The following is a 23,001-nucleotide window of genomic DNA, read 5'->3' on the forward strand; positions in this document are numbered from 1 at the left end:
TAAATATTAATGTAAATGTGCACACAGCTTTGGTGCAATGTCGAGGTTCATTCATCAACGTTTTGTTTGGACAAATGCACTGTGTCTCCGCTCTCATGCTGTTATTGTTTATTTTAAATTATTGGGTTATGCAGATGTTTTTGTTCAATGAAAATTTGGGAGAGCTGGAATTGCCACCTTTATTTTCCTGTCTCTAAAAATACAAATGTCAAATTTTACTCTGCTTCAATCAATAGAAGCCAGAAAGGCAAAATTAGGCAAAATTAGGCAAAATCACAGGGGTGATAATATTCAAAATACCAGCCTGGTTTCACTTCCAGGATGCCATGAGCAGTTTAATGGGTTGGAGACCATATTGGAGACACTTGAAAGCTCTCATGCAGATGCTAACAGATGCCTTATTTGTCAGCTAAACTAATCCCAATACTAACCATCTGTTTCTTCAATAGAGCAATATGTATAGTATAAAGAGCCTCAGACTCTGCTAAGGATGGGAGGGGTCAGGTAGGTGGTCAAAAATCCTGGGCTTTTCCCCAGGAGGAACTATTAGTGTCTGGAGTCAAACCAAAAGCTCAGTTGTTCTGAGTGACCTCAATATATCATGTGACACTACATAACTTTTTCTAAAACAAGCCAAGGTTGTTTTTTTGCCTACATTAACTACTCGCAAACCTTCTATGTCAACACCAAGGCGGCTGCCCCAGAGGCATATTATGACTGTGGAAGAATGCTGTAAATAAACAACAACAGTAAACAGAATGGGGTGTGAAGTTGTTCCAAAGAACGGATGAAACTAACTTAATTCAGTCTCAGTTGGCACATGATAAAAGACAAGGTCAGGCACAGAGTCACTGCAAACCCCTGTTGGACTCTTTCACACTCCTGCTCTTCTCTTCTTTTCTATCTCACTTCCCTCTTCCTCTCTGTCCTCTCTCTGTTGTTCTCTCCCTCTTTCAGGGTTCACTACACACAACATACAGTACAAGCCTTCAAATCCATCAGGGCCCCCCCAAATGTCACACAAATCTCTTTGCAAGTACTTCATGTGTGACACAAACATGTGGTGCTAATTAAAAACCAGAATGGAAAGCATGTCCCCAGACTCCTCTGTCGTTGCCATGGCAATTACCACAATGATGGTGCATCATCAATTTTATCAACACAGAGATTGGGCCGTTACCTCGGTAGCAGTAGGCGTCGTACAGAGCTGTGGTGTCCGGGAAGCCGGTGCGGTCGGGGTTGTTGTAGACGGTCCGTACGCCGGGCTCGTCTCCGCCGCAGTTCTTCCGCGGGACGTTGATAGGGTAGCGGGCGCTGCCGTCGGCGAGCCAGCCAGGGGTCGCACTGGTCCAGTCCGGCCTGCCAGGCGAGGTACAGCTGCCCGACGGTGGCCAGCTGGGCTCCCAGAGAATGGCAGTGGGTGGAGGCTGTGGCCAGGCCCAGCTTCTCTGTCACAGTAGAGTGGAAGACTTCACCTGGGAGGAAATGAAGGAGAAGAGAGATATGTGTGTTAGTGTGACTCTGGAGACATTTCAGCACTCAGACTAACATCGTGTTTATTAAGATGGCTTATGACTGCTTTTGAATGAATTTTTTGGGGTTTGTTTAGTTTTAAAACACTATGTAACAACATTTGAGTCTCTAGCTTTTTTATATTATGTGTGCGTCTTCTTTTAGTTTAAAGGAAGTTAGTTCTATCAATTACTTAATCTTCTTATACAAATTTTCCGATGTAATGAGAGGTGAGAACTTGTGGTGTGGTGTGATAAAAGATGTACTTGCTCTGCATCAGAATGCACTTTGCATACACATTTTTGAGGTAAAAGTAGTAGTAGTAGTAGTAGTTTTTTTGTGAACAGACTATATAAAAACAGTTGCAAAGAAACATCTAAGAGAAAAACACGTACACAGACAGCGACTGAAGGAGAAGAGGAAAGGAGAAGCTTAAGGGAAAGGGGGTTTTGATGTGGATAAAATAGAGATGCAACAAAAAGGCCCAACAGGGAGAACTCAAGAGGACCACGATGTAGGCGCAGCACAAATGAAATTATATGATCAGAAGATCCACTGGCAGCTCAGCTTGTGTTGAAAAAATATGAGCTGGAGGAGTGGACTGTGGGAATGAGGAGCGGAGAACTGATGAAGCTTGACGTGAGGATCCAGGAGATTTATGTGCGGCTGATTTATTGAACTGATAAGGAGAGGTAAAGGGTGAAGAAGCGAGCAACATGAAAGAATAAAGAGCCAGAAGTGGACTAAATGTGAGAGGAGATGTTTGAGGAAGGCTTGAAGATGAAGGAAAAAAGCTGCCAATTTATACTAATGTGTAAAACAGTCCTATTTAACGTATAAACTCCTTTGCTGCGGTTAGAGGTCACAGTGACCTTTGTCCACCAAAGGCAAATCATTTCATCGTTGGGACTTACACTCTAAGGTCGATCATTCAAAATACATTAAGGTATATTGAACAACTTTAACTCAGTTACATTCATTTTTGTCCATACTGTATTTCTGAAACTCTAATTGACTACCTTAAAAGAAATCTGATACAGAAACCAAACCATGCTGAGATATATTGGGATGTAGAGATATGTAAAGTCTGCAGTACATTGTTGTCTATAGGAAAACAGAGCTTTTAAACTCAGTTTCTAGTGTTGTTGTTTTCTTTACAGAATAAGAGAGAAAACACCTGCTATGTATCATCTCATAATTTGAGTTTGATTAAAGAAAATTACCCGCCGATCTTTTCAATCAGGTTGTTTATTTCACTCAATGAAATTGTGAACTGTTGGATACAATGTCAACAGGGGGTCATGCAATCTTCTGTGCTCATCTCAGTCACATACAGAAAATGTATATTCCTCTTACTCCTGTGACTGTTAGTCCTGCTTTTACCACCTCAAAACAAGCTACCCAGATAGACTAGTCCCTGTAGTGTGAGTGATTGGAGTTGAAAAAAAACCTGCTGCACTTATTGTTCTTTGGAATATTGCAAATATGACAAATCATGTATTGCAGCACCTCCACTGTTTTTATGTGAAACATCCATGACAGCAGTGATGGCTCGAGTAAACAGTTGTAGCTCATGTAATAGCGGCAGTGGAATGAGCCTGCAGGGTTCAATCACTAATTTGACATATCTAAGGAGAGAGGAAAGCAACCAGAACCTTCAGTTGCTGATGTGAATAACCCTAACGGATGCACAGCGGAGTGATTTAGTACAACACACAGGAAAACACAGACCTTATGTAGAAAGTGATTACATTCAATATGCATCGTCATCCTCCTTTCCCAAACGTGGGTGGAAATACATAACTAATTAAAATTGTTCAGATTTTGAACGTTGATGGATCTGATTTTCATAATGCCTGCATTCATCATGGATTTATATAGAGAACTGGATACAGTGTATGAGGAGGGGGTCCAGGTCATTTCTATTAAAGTTGATCAGGTGCTAACAGACTAAGGCTAAAGCTCTATGTGAAAGGTAAACAAGTTGGTGATCCCTGTAGTACACATGGAAATGAAGGACCAGCACTGTTCCTCATATGGATAAATATGCCACCCTTTTACTGGTTAGCATACAAGCTAATCTTTGTGTATTACTTTAAAGCAATTAAAGTAAAAGCAAAAGTAAAGTTCAGGGATAACACAACTGACACACTTGTTGCACATTTTGCCTAAATAAGGTTGTAACATGACATCTGGATTCATTGTTGTCTACCTCGTACACAAACTCTGTCTCATGCTGCCCTGTGCTAACACAATTCTGAGTCCTGGTCGCAGAGCTCTCCAGCTGCAAACCCTCAGCTTTGTGCACCCCTGCATGACTAAACCCAAATGTATGGTTGAAGCTCCTGACCCCTACCGTGAAGCTGCTTAGCAAAGCAGTAGACATCAAACAGCTCATCGGGGGACCTATCGCCGTAGTTACGGACTCCAGGTGAGTCCTTCGCGATCGCCATAGCAACCGGGCCGTGGTGACTGGATGGGATACCTGCAGAGAAATCCAAGGGACGGGGACAGACAGAGAGAGAGAGAGAGAGAGAGAAAGAATAATTTAGCTTGGCAAGGAAAAAAAGCAGCCACACACAAACTTGCTTCCCTGGGGACGAGTCACACGCATACACAATAATATAAAATCTGAACTGCACTTTCATCATCTCCTGCTCTAAATACAATGGGTTTAAGTATATGTTACTCCCAGAGATTTGCAAAACAAAAAAGAAGAATAAAAACTAAATATAAATATCTTCCTGAAACTGGATGTAATGCCAGAGCCAGTTATACAGAAACATTCATTACATGTCACAACAACTGCAGGATAACAATTGGAAAGCAATTCAATACATACAGTAACCCGCTGCCTTTAATTATTCTGCCTGCAGTGTGGGTTTCACAGTGTACTCTACCATTTTACTTCAAATTGTTTTGAAATGTGTTTAATGCTCTGGCAACATCACAATTCCAGTAACGCTACAGATTTAGAGAGAGAGGGAAAGGTAGGTAGAGGCGGGAAGTCAAGGAGAGGTTAAAATAATCAGGAATTCCTTCAGTGGTTTGGCATGCCGGTGGGGCTGAGAGAACAACGATCTATATTCAGGCTCCAACTGAGCAATTATTCCACAAGAACATTGATTCCAGCAGCACCAGAGAACAGGGAAAGAGGCTGATTAAAAGATTACACCGGGCATACAGGGACTTCTGAAGTATAAGGAACAGACATAAACACAGATGCACGAACACACACACACTAAATAAGACACACATGCCTGCACAGAACCATAAAGCGACTTGTTTTCAGTAAAAATAAGAGAACTAAGTCTTGCAGTTTCTCGGGCCTCAGCCAGTGTCTTTCTGCTTGGTGGCTGATGAAGCGAAGGCTGATGTCTGTATTTTCTCCACCGTATTAATTGGAAACTTCCCTTTTGGCTGATGTGCATCCAGAGCCTCCTGGATTTAGACCAATTAGATAACTCCCAAGTGAAAACAACAGGAACGTAGGACGGAAAGAGAGGAAGAAACAGGAGAAGGAAGCAGCGCCGCAGGAACGTTGTGAAAAAAGTGTCAGGAAGACAACAGTAAATCTGCCTGGCAACTGGAGCAACAGAAATAAAAAATTAGAGCTGGAGAGCGGTTGAGACGGCGTCTGACTGATGATGGTGAGGGACTTTATGGAAACTGGCAGGCTGAAGCACCAGCAGATGCCTGACAGACAGCTCAGAGGGGGCAGATGTAGTTAACTGCATTTACAGTGTGGAAACAAGCAATCAGACCCAATTATTTTGCACAGTTTAGTGTCTATATAAAAGATCAAAATGGCTTGCACACTTTGTTCTCTGTTTTGAGACATATTCTGAGCAGCAGAGTGCATTTATTTTTGTTACAATGTTTGATCAAGTGGCAAATTATCAAAACTATAAGGCTGAAACGGAGATTTTAAAATAGCAGCCTGGTCGAATAAACAAGACCTGCCAGCAAACCTTGTTACTTTGAGAAGACGGATAATTGCTATGTAAAGCAGGGTATTCAGATGCAGCTGCATTGGAAGTGATTATCGGGGGACTATAGACATTGTGTTCTCACGGATCTTATAATGTGTTGTTATCATTAAAGAAAAAAGAAGTGATCATCTCACAGCATTTTGAAACTGTAGAGGCCAACATTTCTACTGGCCTTATAATTATTTTCACTGACTCCAGTATAGAGACACTGATCTGCATTGCAGTTGTAACCATAGTGACAGTGAAGATTGCCCTCTTGACAGTTATTCCAACAAAATGTAACTTTTGGACCCGACACTGTAGAGGAACGCACAGTCAGTATATTTTTTATAAACTTTTTATACATTTCTGTTTGACACTTATTCCTTTAAAATCGGCAAAGCTTTCCTCTTTAAGTTCTTATCCTGCACATACGTGTTTTGCCATATTTGTACTGAAATTGTTTTTTTGTGGACTCATATTCTCCAGTATATATTTATATTTTGAGTAAATATTTCGTTTAATTTTTCAATTTCTTATAATTTTTTCTCATGTTCTTATAACTGAATTCCACTTACTGAGTTTAAGAAGAAAAATAAGAACCTTTTTTTATCCCGAGGATGGGATACACTTGGAGGGAAAAATCAATAGACTTCTATTGGCAGCATGAGAATGTCTCGCAGCTCCAGACAGCCTATCCAAGGACTCCAACAGCCAACAGACCAACTGAACATCTATCCAGAGACCCATGCTGATAATATGCCAACCCAGCCTGTCCCTGTCTCCATTTATCTCCTTCTTTCCCCCTTCCATCCCTGAATACACACACACACACACACACACACACACACACACACACACACACACACACACACACACACACACACACACACACACACACACACACACACACACACACACACACACACACACACACACACACACACACACACACACACACACACACACACACACACACACACACACACACACACAGTACAGGAACTATGCACAGTAGGGATAAATACATTATTGTCCGGCGACCGTTCGTTTCCAAGCTTCTCAAGGTTTCCTACAGACTGAGCCATTGCACCACCGTTATGTAAGCACTATATACACTAAAACAAATTCCTTGTATGTGTCAACTAACTTGGCAAAAAATCTGTTTCTGATTCTGATTATGTACTCACCGCACAGTCTGGTCAGACAGCCAACCAGCATCACAGTTGTCATATCCATCAGCAAAGGTAGCCTGCAGCTGGCCTGGTGTTGCGATGACAGCCGAGTTCTCCACGCACACTCTCTTGGCGTCAGCAAAGGACAGGGCGTAGCGGTCATGAGGGGCCCGGTAGTGAAATACAACACCTGTAAGAAAGAGATACACAATGTGATAACAAGAAGGGAGGATGCTCGAGAAAAGTAATCGTGGGAATTTATGACCTGCAACCTCTGGGTCCCTGTAATATTTATGAACTACAACCTTCAAGCACTAAAACATGATGATGTACATGCTCACATGTAGCCTTCTAGACATCCACATCATGTACTGACATTGTTCCCTCTGTGTAGGAGGAAAAGAAGCATTCAAGGTTCAGCAACCTGTGTACGGGAATCTCATTTGCATCTGACAGTCGGTCGGCTTATCATTAGAGAAAAAGAGATGTTGCCCTTGGATACAGCGCATGAATAACAGTGTTGATGTTTATTTTTCTGCTTTAACAGTACACACACAATGTCACCCTTCTGCCAGCACCGCCTGTCGCCGCAGTCATGATGGAAAGACAAAGAAGGCAAAGATAGAAATAGAGGAATGCTGCATTCAATGAGATGCATATAGTGGATTCATCACATATTGCACCACAGAGACAATATACGAAGGTGAGAGGGAGACAGGAATACAAATAAGTGAGGGGGGGGAAATTGGAAAGAAAATCAACTGGGGGCAAAGTGAGATACGATTCCTTTAGCTGTGAAAGGGTTATATATTCCACTTAAATGGGAAGGGAATCGCTTTAGAAGTGTCCATCTAACGTTCCCTCACCTCCCACCTTTGCCTGTCATTCACAAAGTGCTGTTCCCCTGAGGAACATCCAGTGACTTGAAAGCCAGAGGCCATCTGGCTGCTAACACAGCTCCTTTATCTTCGCTGGCTTTGTCTGGGAAAGTGACAGAGATTCCTGCGAGATGGAGTCCTGCATGGCAATTTGAGCATTTGCACTCCAGGCTTTGGCCGTAGAAAAGCAAGCAGGGCCATGTGTGTTTGGATCTCACACAAGCAACAGACACTCCCCTCAACCCCATCTAGCTAGTTTGACGTCTTGGTCTTACTTTTCACAAAAATGTGGAGCAGAAGTTCTATGTTTTTTCCTCGGTTTCTTTTCGCATTTTCCATCCTTTTTCCTTGGAGGCTGTGTCAAAACAGAGATGCTAACTCTTTGGCTAATACGTATACAACAAATAGACAAATTGGTTTACTGTCAGCTTGGAAAAACCCAGACCTATTCCACAGGAGGGTTGAATGCCTAATACTTCATGCCTCTATTTTTACCATCTGCATCTTGACACATCCCCACACAGTCTCCAGAGGGAAGAACAGGAAGGCACCACTTGTGGTTTGGCCATTTGCTTTATGACTGCATGTTGCCCCATTTTATAGCACTGCTGAGCAGGTGTCCCCCGGTAATACAATTTAGAGCATTATACAGCACAGCAATTACTTTGTTTGAGGATATGAAATTTGAATTTCCCTCACTTTTTGTGTGTGTAAGTTACCAAATGATTAACTTTAATGATACAAAGGTATTGTGAGTATTTCTCAAAAGCAGAGGAACATGTTTTTGTACAGATTTGTAGAATCATTGTCAAAGCTCTGATAATGACGACCGAGTAAGGACATCGGCTGTCAACTACTATTATGCATAGTTTCCTAAAACATGGTCTAACATTGTAGAGCCTACGATAAAAAAATGGGGAGACTTTTTAGCAAACTGAAATAAAAATGGGTTCATATTTAAATCTGCGTACATAGAGTATGATAACATTGTGTGTAAGTTGTGGAACTAACAAAACTAAAGGATTCACTATTGTTAACAAATGGTTAGGGATCTACACATGTATATGCAAACTATAGACCGCATATACTGTATTCATGCTTTTGAAACAGTTTAGGTTTCAAAGATATACATTGCTATCTGGTGAGGAAGTTGTTCAAACTATTATAACATGCTTTGCACCATGCGCAGTGCCGATATCTATTGTCCTCCCTCCAGGTAAGTGGGCATCCATATTCAACCAAAAACAACGGCCGACGCTATCAATAGCATTGCTCTCTAATTGGTCGGGACACAGCCAATTGACCAGTCAATATGTGCCAAGAGAAAGAAAGAAAATGAAGACTAAACAAGGAATGAGTAAGAGAGAGGCAGCAGGGGAGATATTAAGAAAAAAGATGGCAAGAGAGGAAGGACATCTCATCGGGGCTTAGGCAGGCGCACGCAAATTACTCTATGAAAAGAGCAGTGTGGATTAATATGATATTGATATAGCTGAGCAGCATCAATACCTGCTAATTAATACGTTAAGCACTCAGTAGAATTAGAGTGAGGACGGCTGTGGTCTGCCATGTAGCGCGACTGCCAATTAAGACTAAGCCCTGGAGATGGCTACTCCTCGCCAGCTATGTAATTGGTTTCTCTCTGAAGGAGTGGTTTTCATACGGTGTTAATCGATTGGCTAAGATGGGGATGATGCACTGGTCTCCCATGCATTGTGGCCGGGTCTTGCCCACTAAATGGAGACTGCTCCTATGGAGTAAGATGAAGTGCCCTGCTAGCTTGCAGAACAGGACCGCATCCTTGTTAATTATAAAGACATTGTGGCCTGTGCAAACACACAAAGATACACATAAACAGGCTTTCATATATTTGATATACAGTGGAAGCTATCTGTGTTACTCTCAAAGACAGACAATGTAGCCAGTGCTGTGTCTAGGTAACAGAAAAGCGCTTCTTGGCCTATGAGCTGATGTTAGCAACACTAGCATGGGTTTGAAGATGAGGCAGAGAAGTGCACAGTGGATAATGCATCGTGTGATTCCCTGTGGTCATTATGGTAATAGATTATTATTAAAAATAGTGAGTGACCTGGAAAGAATCTGATGAAGGTTCTGCAGCTAAAATAACCTGAAAAGGTAATTATGGTTCTCCTCCAGTGAGCTACCGCCAGCCAGTCTGGTAATTCCACAAACGCCTGTGTCCTGGATACAGAATTGACTGTGAATGGTCTATTTAGTTAAGACCAGCCGGAATCATTCAGAGCGGTCAGAGTAACACTATTTGACAATAGCATACACTGCTGGGTTCCTAGCATTTGGCTTCCAGTGCATGAACAGCACCTGAATGTCCAAGGTCAATGGTGTTTAATGTGTTTGAGTTCCCTCACCTCTCCACATCATCATATGTTGTACACTGACAGTACACAACCCTGGGTCTAATGGCTGTATTAGCCTGACATGAAAAACAGGATCATTATTATTCCTAGTGGCAGACATTGAGAGCAATGGGGGGGCTGTGCTCCGCCAAAGAGAGGAGTGTTGATTGGAGACAATAATTTGTGTGGGTGAAAACATGGACCAAACTAAGAGGGTTACTCTGATAATTACTGTGTATATACCCACTCATGCCTTGATGATACTATAACATTTGCAGAGAAATGATACTGAATCACAGAAATAATGAGGTTTGTAGGGTTATTATCAAATTGTTGCTTGCCTGCTCTTCCCCTGTCGTTATTCCAGTAACAGTTTAGTGGTGAGACTGTCCAGTGTTAATTGAACAGAAAAACACATTCTAATATGTTAAAACAAGACCAGCTATGGGTGCTTATTCGCGAAGTAATGGCAGAAAGTCGATTAAACTTTCATTAACTCAGAACCCATCGGCTCAAATGTTAAAAGACTGGGCTGGTGAAAGCTTTCTCCCCCAAGGAATCTTTAACATTTACTCTATTAAAAGGCACATTAAGTTTCCTAAATTTACTTCAAACTTGTAGCTGGGTTTTTAACAATATAATATATGGATACAGATATTCTGGTTTGTTTGCAATGCACCGCTCTCCTTTCAGTAAGTTTAAACCTTTAAATGATTTGATATTTGATAATAACCACCAGAGTTATTTAGCGCTGCAAATGTAAAATTTTATGACTCGAGTAAGATTTGATTTTATAAAATGAGGCAGATATCCTGATGTTTTTAAATGTGACAAGTTTTGCGCTTGACATAAACCTGCCGATGTGTGACTTCAATTTAAAGTGGCTGCCTTTATAAGAAAGGAAAAAATAGCTTATTCACCTGTGACTTCCAGGGGAACTGTGTCCTGCTCGTCATTGATGCCGACCACGACCTCACAGCGGTACAGGCCAGAGTCACTAGAGCGTAGCCCTGACAAAGCAAGACTGGCATTGTAGCGGTTCTCATTGTAACCAGGCAACGTTACCCGACCCTGAAAGGCCTTCTTCACCTGCAGGAAGAGAGAAAGGGGAGTATAATGAGACCAAATATAGCACACCAAACATTTCACAGTTGTACTCAGAGTTTATTTTACCTTGACCACATTGTCTTTAGCCACCAGGACTGACTGTTCCTTCTGCAGGCCGTCAGAGCCCCTTTGGCCCCAGACCTTGGTCCACTTGATCCGGGGGGGCTCATGTGATGAACTGGCGCCGGGGCGCAGGGTGAAGAGGCAAGGGAGGAGAACAGTTTTGGACATCTCCTCGCTAATGGTCTGATGGGTCACCTTCCGCATATTCACCATAGTGTCTGCTTCGGTTACACCTGACGAGAGCAGAGACAAAAGAAGAGAAGTCAATCAATACCGCCTTGTAAATTAAGCCATTTGACGTTACTTGTCATTACAATGAGAAGTCGTGAGTGAATTGCTTTTTGTTGGAGAAAACATGCTCTCCTTCAAGGTTCCTTTGTTCCATCAGATCCTCCTGGTTGAGGAGTAAAAGGAAAAGAACAGAGGCTTGCTGTGGCGCTCTGATTATCGGACATTGATCCGACAAACCATTACTGGGCTAGCTGAACAGTGGAAGGCAGGGCAGGACTGTGGAGGAGGATATCAAAAGTCCTTTCATAAGCCATACATCAAACCTGGATGTGCATTATGGGATAGATCAATACCAACTACATCTTTGCAGCTCAAAGCACCACCACCACCACTAAGATACAAATATTACTTTCATCAAACCAACTGACGGAGAGAAACGGTGTCATTATAAATAAATCCAGGGTGCCGTGCGTTCAGGAAAGCTTTGGTTTTTCAGCAAAATATTCCACTGCATTTTCTTTGTCATCATTTCTTCGAAGTGAATTTACAATGGGGGAGTCACATCATACATTATCATTATAACATACCCTAATCCTGTGTCACCTTGGCTGAAAAGACAGCAGTGGCTCATTTACATTAGAGAGGGGGGATGTGAATTTCACTCGTTCAAAACAGTGATACAGGTTATCATCTCTGAGCTGTATCTGCTTCAGTGTGCACAGGATGAGAATGAGGTTTCCCTGTTAAGCCTAATCTGATTCGTATCTAACGCCCTTATCAGTTACTATCCCCCTCTGTGGGACCAATAAAGGGATTCTGATTCTGATTCTGATTCTAAACCTTTCTAGTCACTACGGAAAATGCCGGCAAAAAATGTCACTACTTTTAACCAGGTTTGCCTCAAAGCCCAGTATCAACGCATGCATTTTCAAAAAGCTCATCCTTTAGCTACTTGTGCATTGTGTTCTAAGGGATAGCACTAACCATCATTTTGGTCCAGGTTAAAATATTTCAGTTACTGTTAGATAGACTACCATGTCATTTAGTACAGACACTCATGGTCTCCAGAGGAGAGATCCTGGTGACTCTGGCTAGCCCCTGACTGTTTTCTCTTGTGCAAATATTAGGATGACATTTGTGCTGAAAAGAAAAGAAAGCAAGAAGAGAAGAGGGTAAAAATGAAAGAACATAAAGAAGCACTCCCTAGGTGGGCGGCCCAGTTAAAAGGTGGAGAAAATGAGCCGATTGATTCGTCAGTTTCCACTGCACAATTTGTGTGTGTCCTGCTTCATTACTGTGTGTTTGGATGCATGTTAAAACGCTAGAGGCTAAAGGGACATTTCCTGCTTTCTGTGATCAAATGGCAGTATTTTTCAAGAGGTCGCAGACACGCTGCTGCATGACTCACTCAACCTCTCTGTCCTTCAATCATTCATTGTCATTTTTCTCTGCATCTCCCGCCACTCTCTTCCTCCCCCGCAGTACAACCACCTGCCAGCTTTCAGATGAGCATTTCAGTTCTTCATTTATGTTTCGTCTCGAAAAAGTTTTTTTATGGTTTATCTTCAGCCTATAGATAAAGCTGTGTTTTGTTTCTTTTTCTTACAGGATAAGATCTTCCTCTCAGCCATGCATACAAAAATTCACTTCATGATTCAGATCAACTTTAAATCAATACCTCTTCTACGATTGCCCATTTTGCCAATGTGTGTTAAGAGTATGTGTGCACTGGAATGCTTTCAAATGCAAAAACATAAAACCTATCTTCTGCCGGAGCAACAAACACACGTCCTCACACATTAAACACAAATGCTCATCTTTGAAAGCCTCATTCTTTATTCCTCGTTTAATGTGACTTTGACTACACATAAATAGCAGATGTATGGATTACTTTCATTGCTCCCTCCTGACGTTACAGTTGTTAAAGCTAGGGGTTTGAGTGGCTCTACAATGATAGCTTAACATCAGCCCTCCCATCCCATTTTCTCCTCCCAACCGACACATGGACACACACAAATACCCACTTCTTCCCCTTGCCCCAGTATCATCATCTTAGACAAGCACTACTTGTTTAACTCCCCCCACCCACTGATCTATGTTGCTCGGCATGGCAGCATCGAAAGGATTTGCGCTCTGAAATGGCCTCTCGTTTCGCACTCTAGAGGACTTCAGCCCGTCGAGTGAGGTGACCTGAGACAAAATGAATGAGGTTTTCAAAGACAGCGAGATAAGAGGAAAGGAGAGGTGAAAAATAACATGGAAAGTGAACAATGACTAATCTGTTTCCGGTATCATTTTTTATATCTTTTGTATAGGAAGAAAATCCTACTAAAAGGAATAGTTCTACATTTCTGGATAACAAACGCTTGGTTGAGGGTGAAATGGAATGCTTTTTTAATCAGTCGCATGTCGGTCCATTATTTATTACCTGTCTCTAAACAAAGTACACATAATTGCCCCCGTTTAGGTCACTCATTATGATTTTAGAACACAACAAGGTGAGCAGATTTCACCTATTTCCAGTCTATATGCTAGGCTAAGCTAAGCTAACCGGCTGCTAGCTTTTGCTTCATATTTATTAAACAATCATGAGAATTTTATCAATCTGCCAATAAAACTCTCAGCAAGAAAGTAAATAAGCATATTTCTCAGTGAGTTGAACTGTTAATTATTTTTACAGGTAATTTGTTAACTAATCAAGGTTACCTAATATGAATTGCATTATTTCTAAATATGCAATATCTTGTTGGATTTACATTTTCAGTTTTAAAAATGACAATTATGTGAGTTACACATCATAAACTAGTTATCTAAATGCAGATTTTATCCCCAAATCTCTGCAATAGGAACAGGTGTACAGGAACATTGATTCACTTTTGAAATTGCATAACTTGATAGCATTGGCAATGTATTTTTCTCTCACACTGTCAGTGGAAACAACAGATGCTCCCGGGAAGATAAACAAGTACAATTGACTGCAGCATAACACAGAGTAGGATTGTGAGCGCCAAGCGATGGATGGATGCAAGTGAAGGAAAAAACAAACGAAGGAAAAGGCTTGAAATCTGTGTGTAATGGGGAAATTGGAGTGATGCGATGTGGAAAAGAAGTCAAGAGGAGGTGATGGAAAGAGTAGAGAGGCACTTTTGAGATTCAACGGGGGGTGTGTTAAGACTGATGTATTGACACATTTCTGCTTACACACGCACACACACAAAAGAACACATCTTTTATAAGAGGCTATCTGTTTTTACTCCCTGCTGTCATTCTCTTTGCTTTATCCCCCTCGAGGATGCAGCACTCATGCATGTGCCCCTCCCTCTCAATAGCACGCGCACGCACACACACACACACACACACACACACACACACACACATATATGCTCTGTACTAGAAAACAAACAAACTGCAATTTCCTAACCACTTTGCCGAGAGCTTGCTATAAACAAACACAGGCAAATTTATTCTTCGGCTAAGAGGCATCAATAATGTTTAATCTGCTTGCCAGTTTCTTGCAAGGTTCCACCTGGATAAGCACCATTTGGGTAACATTAAGCTGCTTATGTTGCCAATAGCAAGACAGTGCCACAAATGAAGCCAAACAAGCTCTAAAATCACAATGGCATTCATATCCCACCTCTCAGTCTTTCTGTCCACTTTTTTTGGACAAATGTTTTTCTTTGTTTCCTCGCTGGTGTTGCAATTTGCACAACTAAATCAAATGAAATCAATCGTAGATCCCCTCTTGAAAGGCTTCTCTTATATTATAAAAGGAGGCCAGGTGATAAAAAACAAAACCAAGAAACATTGTTCTCCTCCTCTGTGGTAATGAATGTAAACTAGAGAGGGCCTCAATGCCACTGCTATATCAAATCTGCATTTAGATGGAAATGTTATCAGAAGCTTAACCCCACAGAGTCTGTCTTTTGTCTGGATATCTATCTGTGTTTCATATTGCTTTTTATCACCCTTTTCTAAAACAGAGTTTACCTGGGTGTTGGGTGATTAAAAAAGGGGAGGAAATGCTGTAGCTCAATACAAAAGTCCTAGAAGCATGAGAGCTAATCTCATTGGACAGTAAAGTCCAAGCCAGTGTTATGGGTCCTTTTTTAAATGTTAACAAGCAATGTTGTATTGACCTTGTCCTGTGTCCAGTGTCTTTCATAAATAGCTTGTTTCTTCTTTTTTTCTTCTGCTGGATCACACACAGTGGCATCTACAGGATTATCCCCGTTTGCCCATCGGTCTTTGCTTTAGAGGTGCTCTCGAATTATTAAACACAGTCAGAGAGCCTTTATGTGGCTGGCACAGAGCTGCAGAAAGGCACAGGCCTGGGCGGCAATGGCATTTTCACTGTAATGGAACACAATTGCAAACATCTTTCCTCGTTCTCTCCCTCGTTTTCATATTCTGTCGCCCTCTTTCTCTTCCCCAGGTGCCTGCAATGGGTTATTCTGATGATAAAGGCCTCTTATTCGTCAATTTGCCCTCATCAGACCTGTCAAACTGCCAGTCAAGAGCTACCGGGACTGATGGAGTGCATCCTCTCCTGTTGTAGCAACTCCACTCCTGCTGCCTGCACGTCAGCTGATTATGTGTGTATGTGTGTTTGTGTAGATGTGTGGGTAGGTCATAAATCACGACGGATGAGGTGTCTGACAGAGGCTTGCTGTAATAGTTGATCACTATGTTAAGAAGTGACAGCTCATGCAAGACAAACCACTGCACTGCAGGTGGGTTTAAAGGTATAAAGGTATAAATGTAATAAATCAGAAGTCCCATAAAACTGACGTAAGTAAATGGACCTTGCCATGCTTCTTACTTCTGTCATTAAATCAAACAACAAGCGTCTGGCTTTACCAAACTACATAACATTGATGTATTGCAAGTTAATAGTTTTATTCTAACATTTAAGGAAATAGAAGAAAACCCTTTATTTATCCTCGGCACAAACACAGTGCATTTTTGGTATGGAAAAGTGTCTGTACAAAAAGGCTGCCAGGAAACCATTCTGTGTTCAGTGCCTTGATCAAGGACACCTCGGAAGTGCCCAGGCTACCAGTTTACAGTCCATATTTGTGCTCCAATTGGGACTTGAACCAGTGACACCTTTGTTCCCAAAGCCAAGTCCCTACAATCCCTAAAGACTGAGCTACTGTCATTCCTAAGGTCATATTATAAACCAACGATTACAGGAAGTTGCTGTTAAACTACTTGGGCAAACATTTTTGGGGAAAAGCTCAGAAGCAGTGAAAACATTTGATGCCATCTGATATGAATAAAACATACAAAGAACAGCAAGAGTGGGTTTGTTTGTGTTTTCGAGCGGAGGGTCTGGCAAAACTGCTCGCTGTCTTTATTGTTTTGTTGCTGGATGGGGAAAAATGCATCCATTAAACAAGACATGGATGATGCACAAAGACAAATAAAAAAAAAGGGACATGAAGAAAATACTATGATATGGTGGCGGCCACTTTCACTTGCATGCTGAGGCTCCCTTGCCCAAGCCCCAGAAATAACCATGGCAACAGAGGCACCACAAATTGAAGAAAGGAGGAAAAGGCATCTGATTGGGATAGAAAACACACACTCTTATTTATATGCTTTGGGGGTGGCCACTTCAAAGACCAGATCAGAGGCTATATACACTGTATAATGTAAATTGAATGAGGTGGGGCTAATTTCCTCCTTCTTCCTCCGCTGAGTTTGATCACTTGCGTTTTCCTGCTGTGGAGCGACTTCTGCCCCACAAGCAGTACACACACTGTCCAATATACAAAGATAGACGCACTCCTAAATTAGGACGAAAACTTACAGTGTGTGTGTGTGTGTGTGTGTGTGTGTGTGTGTGTGTGTGTGTGTGTGTGTGTGTGTGTGTGTGTGTCTGAAACGCTCATGTTGCCTGACTCGGCACAGCAGGTCTGCCAGGCGGACATCACGCAGAGTTTGGAAATGATGCCTTCATGCTGACATTCTCTCACAGAAGATCTTTTCCCAGAAACATCCCTTTCACTCTGAGCAGCTCCCTCTTCTACTGTGCTCTATTTCTCATCTCCATGCATTTTCTTTCTTTCCTTGTTTCATTTCGCCCTCTCAACCTCCTCTATTTCCCAGGGTTCCCTTGCGTACCTTTAATAACACTCAGCCATTGAAAAATAAAACTATGCATTTATTGACCTGCATACACCTGCAGAATCACACCTTTTATGCTGAGCTAGCTTTAATGTAACATCATGAAGCACTGTAGATGTGGTTTTATGTCGGTTATACTTCCTGTTTATGGACTAGCTGTAGGAATTAGTGCAGGTAAAATGTCAGCCATCTAAATCTTCCTGTCGTTGTTTGCCAAAAACAATCACTGCAGTGCTTCAACAAAATCTGACTCTTTAGGTGCTTGTGTCAAAACGCAGACATAAGGGTTTAGTAGTGTAATCACTGAATGTGATCACACTGTAATTTCAACTTCCGCAAAAACTGTGTGTACATGTCGTTTTTTCCCCCAAAGGCTATACTAAAATCTAAATCAACATAAGGGACCACAGTAACATCTGCACTTCACCTAGCTCTTTGATGTCGGTGTTTTCCCAATGTCTCTATTTCTTTACACGTGCTGCACACTGCAATCATCCCTTTCTACCCACACTGCCTCCTCTTGTCTGTTCGTCCTCTCCTGGTGACAAATATCAGCCATCCCCCTGCAGCTCTTTCTGTCTGAGCTGACTCCTGCACAGGGCCATGTCAGGCTTCACAGGAACTCCCCGCAGGCTGCTGCCGTGACTAATTTTGCAGCGTCTAAAGCATAATGATACATTTATCTTGTGTGGCACAGAGCCAACATTTTAAAATTCATAAACAGACATACAAGCACAGGAGTGCTTGTACAAAAGTGCCTCACTATCATCCACACACACGAGCAAAAAGCTCACCCCTAATCTTGGATCCGCCACCACATCCCACCCTCTTTCCAATCTGTGGGCTGTCAAGCAAAGTGTCACAGGGTGAGCATTAGTGCCAACCCTCCCTGTAGTCCTTTACCTCCCATTGACTATATCTAGAGTCACTGAGCCGAAAAACACAAAATGAAGGAATGGAGATAACGGCACTAAGAACAGGAGACGTTAATGCCCTCTAAAAATCTCCCGGAGCAGAGGCAGGGAGGGTCTATTTACATGACATATCCACCTCTCAAAGGCACATGTGAGTTTGTTATTAGGCTCCTTAGAGATGTGTGTGCCATAGTCGTCACTGATCAAAAGTTGGCTGTATAAACTACCTGGCAGATGTAACCTGAGGGTTTCTGCAAACACACACAACCACACAACCACACACCACACAACCACACACACACACACACACACACACACACACACACACACACACACACACACACACACACACACACACACACACACACACACACACACACACACACACACACACACACACACACACACACACACACACACACATACAGTCAGAGAGAAGTTGGCTCCATTTTCATCATCACTTTGCATGAGAATCTGAGCCCTGAGTCACTGAAAGACCCCGGTGCAAGGTCTGTTACCTAGCAGAAGGCAGAAACGAGACAATACAGAGAGGAGCCGATGGTTTAGGGAGGCCACAAAGAGCACTGAGCAGGCTGTCAAACACACAAACACACACACGCATATACCCACAGATGAAAAAGCTGAATAATATAAGGATAGTATAAACGACTAAATAAGATTCAGGGATGTGATAAAACCACCACACAAACAGATACAGGGGCTGTGGAGCAACACATACTTATAGATAAATGACTCACCAAAGTTTCTGTGTAAGTCAGTGTATGACAATATAGCCTTAACTCTAACCCTAACCCTCTTTTAATGAACCCCCTCACATGTCGCTAAATCGCAGTGTCCTCTCAGCTAAATTGTGAGTTTAAAAAGATCAGTAAAATGATTGTCAAAGCAGATGCAGAATGTCAGGTCTCTCCCAGAGTTTAGAGGAAATATAATGCCAGGGTTAAGATCCTAAACTCCAGCTTATCAGCCAAATCAAAGCGATTTTTAACGAGTTCTGCAAACATACATTAGAAATAAATGTATCGGATATTTAACAAAATAGAAAAATCATTTCCCTGGCTGAATGAATGTTGGCTCAGGGAGATCTCAGATTAGTCATTTTTCTTTATACTCATGTTTTCTAGTCTTTTACAAAGTGCTGCTGGGGTAATTTTAGAATAAGTGGACCGGTGGCTAAGCTGTTAAGGTCTGACAAGTTTGTAAGATATGAACACTGTTACAGAGAGAAACCGAAAGAAATCCGGCTGAGTAAGAATGCGAGGAGATCTAACAAGTTTTCTTCACAACACTACTAACCGCTGCGATGGGCTAGGCTGGCTGGGCGTTGCGTTCAATCAACAAACCTGGCTGTCACTCACTCAAGAATGCAATTTCCCCCCCTATTGGACCATTTAGTGTTTTAAAACAGATGCTTGCATGAGGAATGTTTACAGAAGTGTGTTAGAAGAACAACCTTTACTTTAGTAAAAGTACCAAATTTGTCAATAATATGTATTCCAAGTAAAAGACCTACATGTAATATCCTACTAGAAATACTCTAATTTAGCAGATAAAATTGAGGCTATGTCTAATATATGATCTACTTTATATACAGTTTAGTGCAGCGTTTCCCAAAATAGGGATCATTCCTTTGGAGAGCTCTTTGGGCCAAAACCATTTGAGACGTTCAGAGGGGAAATATATTTGTTGTAACATACAGTAAGTTTCTGATGTGTAAAAACTAGTATCTTTAACTGGCAAATAATGTTGTGGAGTAAAATCTACAACATTTCCTGAAACTTGGCACAATATGGCAATACTGAAGTTCCATTACATGAAAAGCTTACACCAGTATTGTCATTCAGTAGATGCACTCTACAACATTGTAAAAAAAAACCCATCTTTATCACAACATCATCAACAGTAGTTCAAAAGTGCAGGAAAAGGTGTTCAGGGGATAAATCTAGAGCAGCACCATTTCAGTGTGAGCTCAGCTTGCCGTCTCATTAAAACACTTTGTTACCACAGTAACATTGTTCTTTATCCAGTGACTGTTCCTGGAGGGTTTTTTTTTACCTCTAAAGAGCAAACCAAACATGCAATTGGGTACATGAGAGTTGAATTACTCAGCATGAAGACAACAGTTTGACTAAGTTTTCACAAGATATTATAAAAAGGTGGAAGGCAACTTACTGTTCGGCCTCCAGAATGTGGTTTTGCTTATCTTTAATTGGAAAAACATCCATGATTACCTTTATCACACATCACTCTGCCTCTCACACAGTCCCCCTGGTTCCCTACATGCTCCACAACCAGCAGATATATCCATCCCAGTTTAATTACACCGGGGACATCATTTATCACATTGTGTGCATTGAAGTGGGTGTGTGACAGGGGGTGGATAAGAACTCACAGTCTTAACCTCAAGAGGGTGTTTTGAAGGAAAGCAACATTATGATCTGCTTTCAAATGCATAGTTAAGTTTCACATAGATTTTCATTTGTAGCATTACCTATGATAACTATGAATCATGTGGCTTATTGGCTGAACACTGAATCTGATATATCTGAAGCACGAGAGCGGAGCAGTGATGATGTATTACTGTAGGTCGACCCCAAAAGTTAACATCTTTTTGCAAAAAAAAAGATCTGTAGTAAAACACGTTTATGATACTTTTCCACAAAATAACATCACATTTATGCCTTTTGAAGTGTTATTGCATTTGCCTGGAGTAAAACACTAATGTTAGGCGATAAACGAACTACATAAGGTTTGAATGGCTGAGCATCAGCACCGCTAACCTAAACGATGGTTGTTGTCTCATTTAGTCACTAGTAAGCAACAGCTGTTTATGACACATAGAAGAGTTGGACAATCCTGAGTGGGGTATTTTCTGTCGTAAAAAAAGATGTGTAATCCTTAAACTTGTGTTTACAACAGACCTTATTTTAGGCATCTAACCAAAAACAGGTTTAAAGCACTGTTGACTTCAACACCGGGGAACTGGAAGTGGTAAAATGCTAACTCATTCCTTCACCAATCTTTAAAACCAGAGTGTCAAGAGCCTCCTTTTCACTCAGGTTAAAAAAGAGAAGGATTGATCGAAGGTGTGTCTGTGCAGATGATTATACAGAGAGTGCATACACAGTCAGTCAGGTGACGGGGACTGTCTACAGTTTGATGAGGACTCACCACAGCCCACAGTTTGGAGCAGAAGGAGGGCCAGCAGGGGCTGCAATCCACACACAGGCAGAACGCCCTGCATCCTGCTGCACCTGGGACAGAGAGGAAGAGAGAGGGGGAACGTGAGTACAGAAAGGGAAATGAAACACATTGTCCTTGTGAGTCTCGTCTGACACACACAGCATGCTCTGATGAGTCACCAGTTGCAATTTCATTTCAGAAGATTTTTTTTTTCTCAAAGAGAGCCTTAGGACAGTGGGCAGTCAATTCATTTTTCAGTTTAATTTACCGTTTTATAATGTGGGAGTGATAAAGTCTTCTGGAGCGCTTTGAGACTCTAGCTGTGATTAAAGGCTTTTATTGGCTATACAAATATTCTTCACTTAATGTGACCATTGTGTTTGATCTGTTTCAAGTAAAATAAAGACATTTTCTCTATACTTTACAGACAAAAACAATCCCTAATGAAATGTAACAAAGGATTCGTTCGTATCGTCTGTACCAGTTTATTTCAGGGTCACAGGGTTAAACCTATCCCAGCATGCACAGGAGACAAGGCAGAGTGAAACAGACCGTGGTAGACTGGCAACTTTCCCAGAGTGTTTCATAGACGCAGATGTTCACTTTATACCCTTGCTGTCCAAAACCACCTGGCTCTCATGTCTTTGGACTGAAATCCACACTAACATGGAGTCCATCGTGTTACAACACTGAGCCACTATCTTCAAAGATAAAAGTTGATAAAAAACTTTAAATGATCTTCATTAAAGTCATTGTAGCAGTTAGATTTAGCTCCTGCCATAAGTGTTAGAGACTAAATCTCTGGACGAAATTCCAATAAAAAGTTTACCTTTTAAATAAAAGCTTGTTTGTTGATATACGGTGTGGGATTAACAGAGAAAAGCAACTCGACAGTGTGCAAGGAAACAAGATTGTTTTTGGCAAAAACAACGGCACAACAGGGAAACTTACTGATGCATTTCCACAATAGAAAGAGCCAGATAAAAGCATGAGAGCCAAATCTAACATGATGGACTTCTGAATTCCCTTGTTGCACACAGCATGCTGAAAACACTGCCAAGCAGATACAAATATCAAAGCTGTCACATTTAACATAGAAAATCTCTATTTGAAAGCCAGGTTGACAGGAGCCGTCTATGGTATGTCTGCATAGATTTTTGTTTTACACACTCACCTTGTTTTCCCTTTAATTCCACAAGGACTGTGACTTGTTTTGACACAGAGCAAAACAAATAGATTTTGAAGTGACTATCTTAGTCTACATCTTGGGGCTGGATATTTTTTAGCCATAACGTCTTCAGGGTACTTACCTTCATTTTTTATCTGTCTAGCTCTGAGTTGCTAAAGCCGCCAAGAGAAAGCAAGGCTGAAGTGACTTCTTATCTCACTGATGTTCGCAATTATTTACGCATATTTCCTTAATGGCTGATTTTGTCAGT

The 23,001-nt window shown here is 41.5% G+C and overlaps 1 protein-coding gene across 1 annotated transcript in view; it reads right to left on the reverse strand.

Moving 5' to 3' along the window:
• The window catches only part of ncanb (neurocan b), a 126,631-nt gene that overhangs the window by 76,666 nt on the left and 26,964 nt on the right, over positions 1–23,001 (reverse strand). The window contains 8 exon segments of the mRNA XM_063890442.1: positions 1,181–1,337; positions 1,339–1,475; positions 3,869–3,950; positions 3,952–3,997; positions 6,674–6,848; positions 10,832–11,000; positions 11,085–11,314; positions 21,551–21,633. Of these exon segments, the coding sequence (XP_063746512.1) occupies positions 1,181–1,337; positions 1,339–1,475; positions 3,869–3,950; positions 3,952–3,997; positions 6,674–6,848; positions 10,832–11,000; positions 11,085–11,314; positions 21,551–21,623 (1,069 nt within the window). The 5' untranslated portion in view covers positions 21,624–21,633.

The sequence above is a fragment of the Eleginops maclovinus genome, chromosome 9 (genome assembly GCF_036324505.1).
Source record: "Eleginops maclovinus isolate JMC-PN-2008 ecotype Puerto Natales chromosome 9, JC_Emac_rtc_rv5, whole genome shotgun sequence".
NCBI classification, from domain to species: Eukaryota; Metazoa; Chordata; class Actinopteri; order Perciformes; family Eleginopidae; genus Eleginops; species Eleginops maclovinus.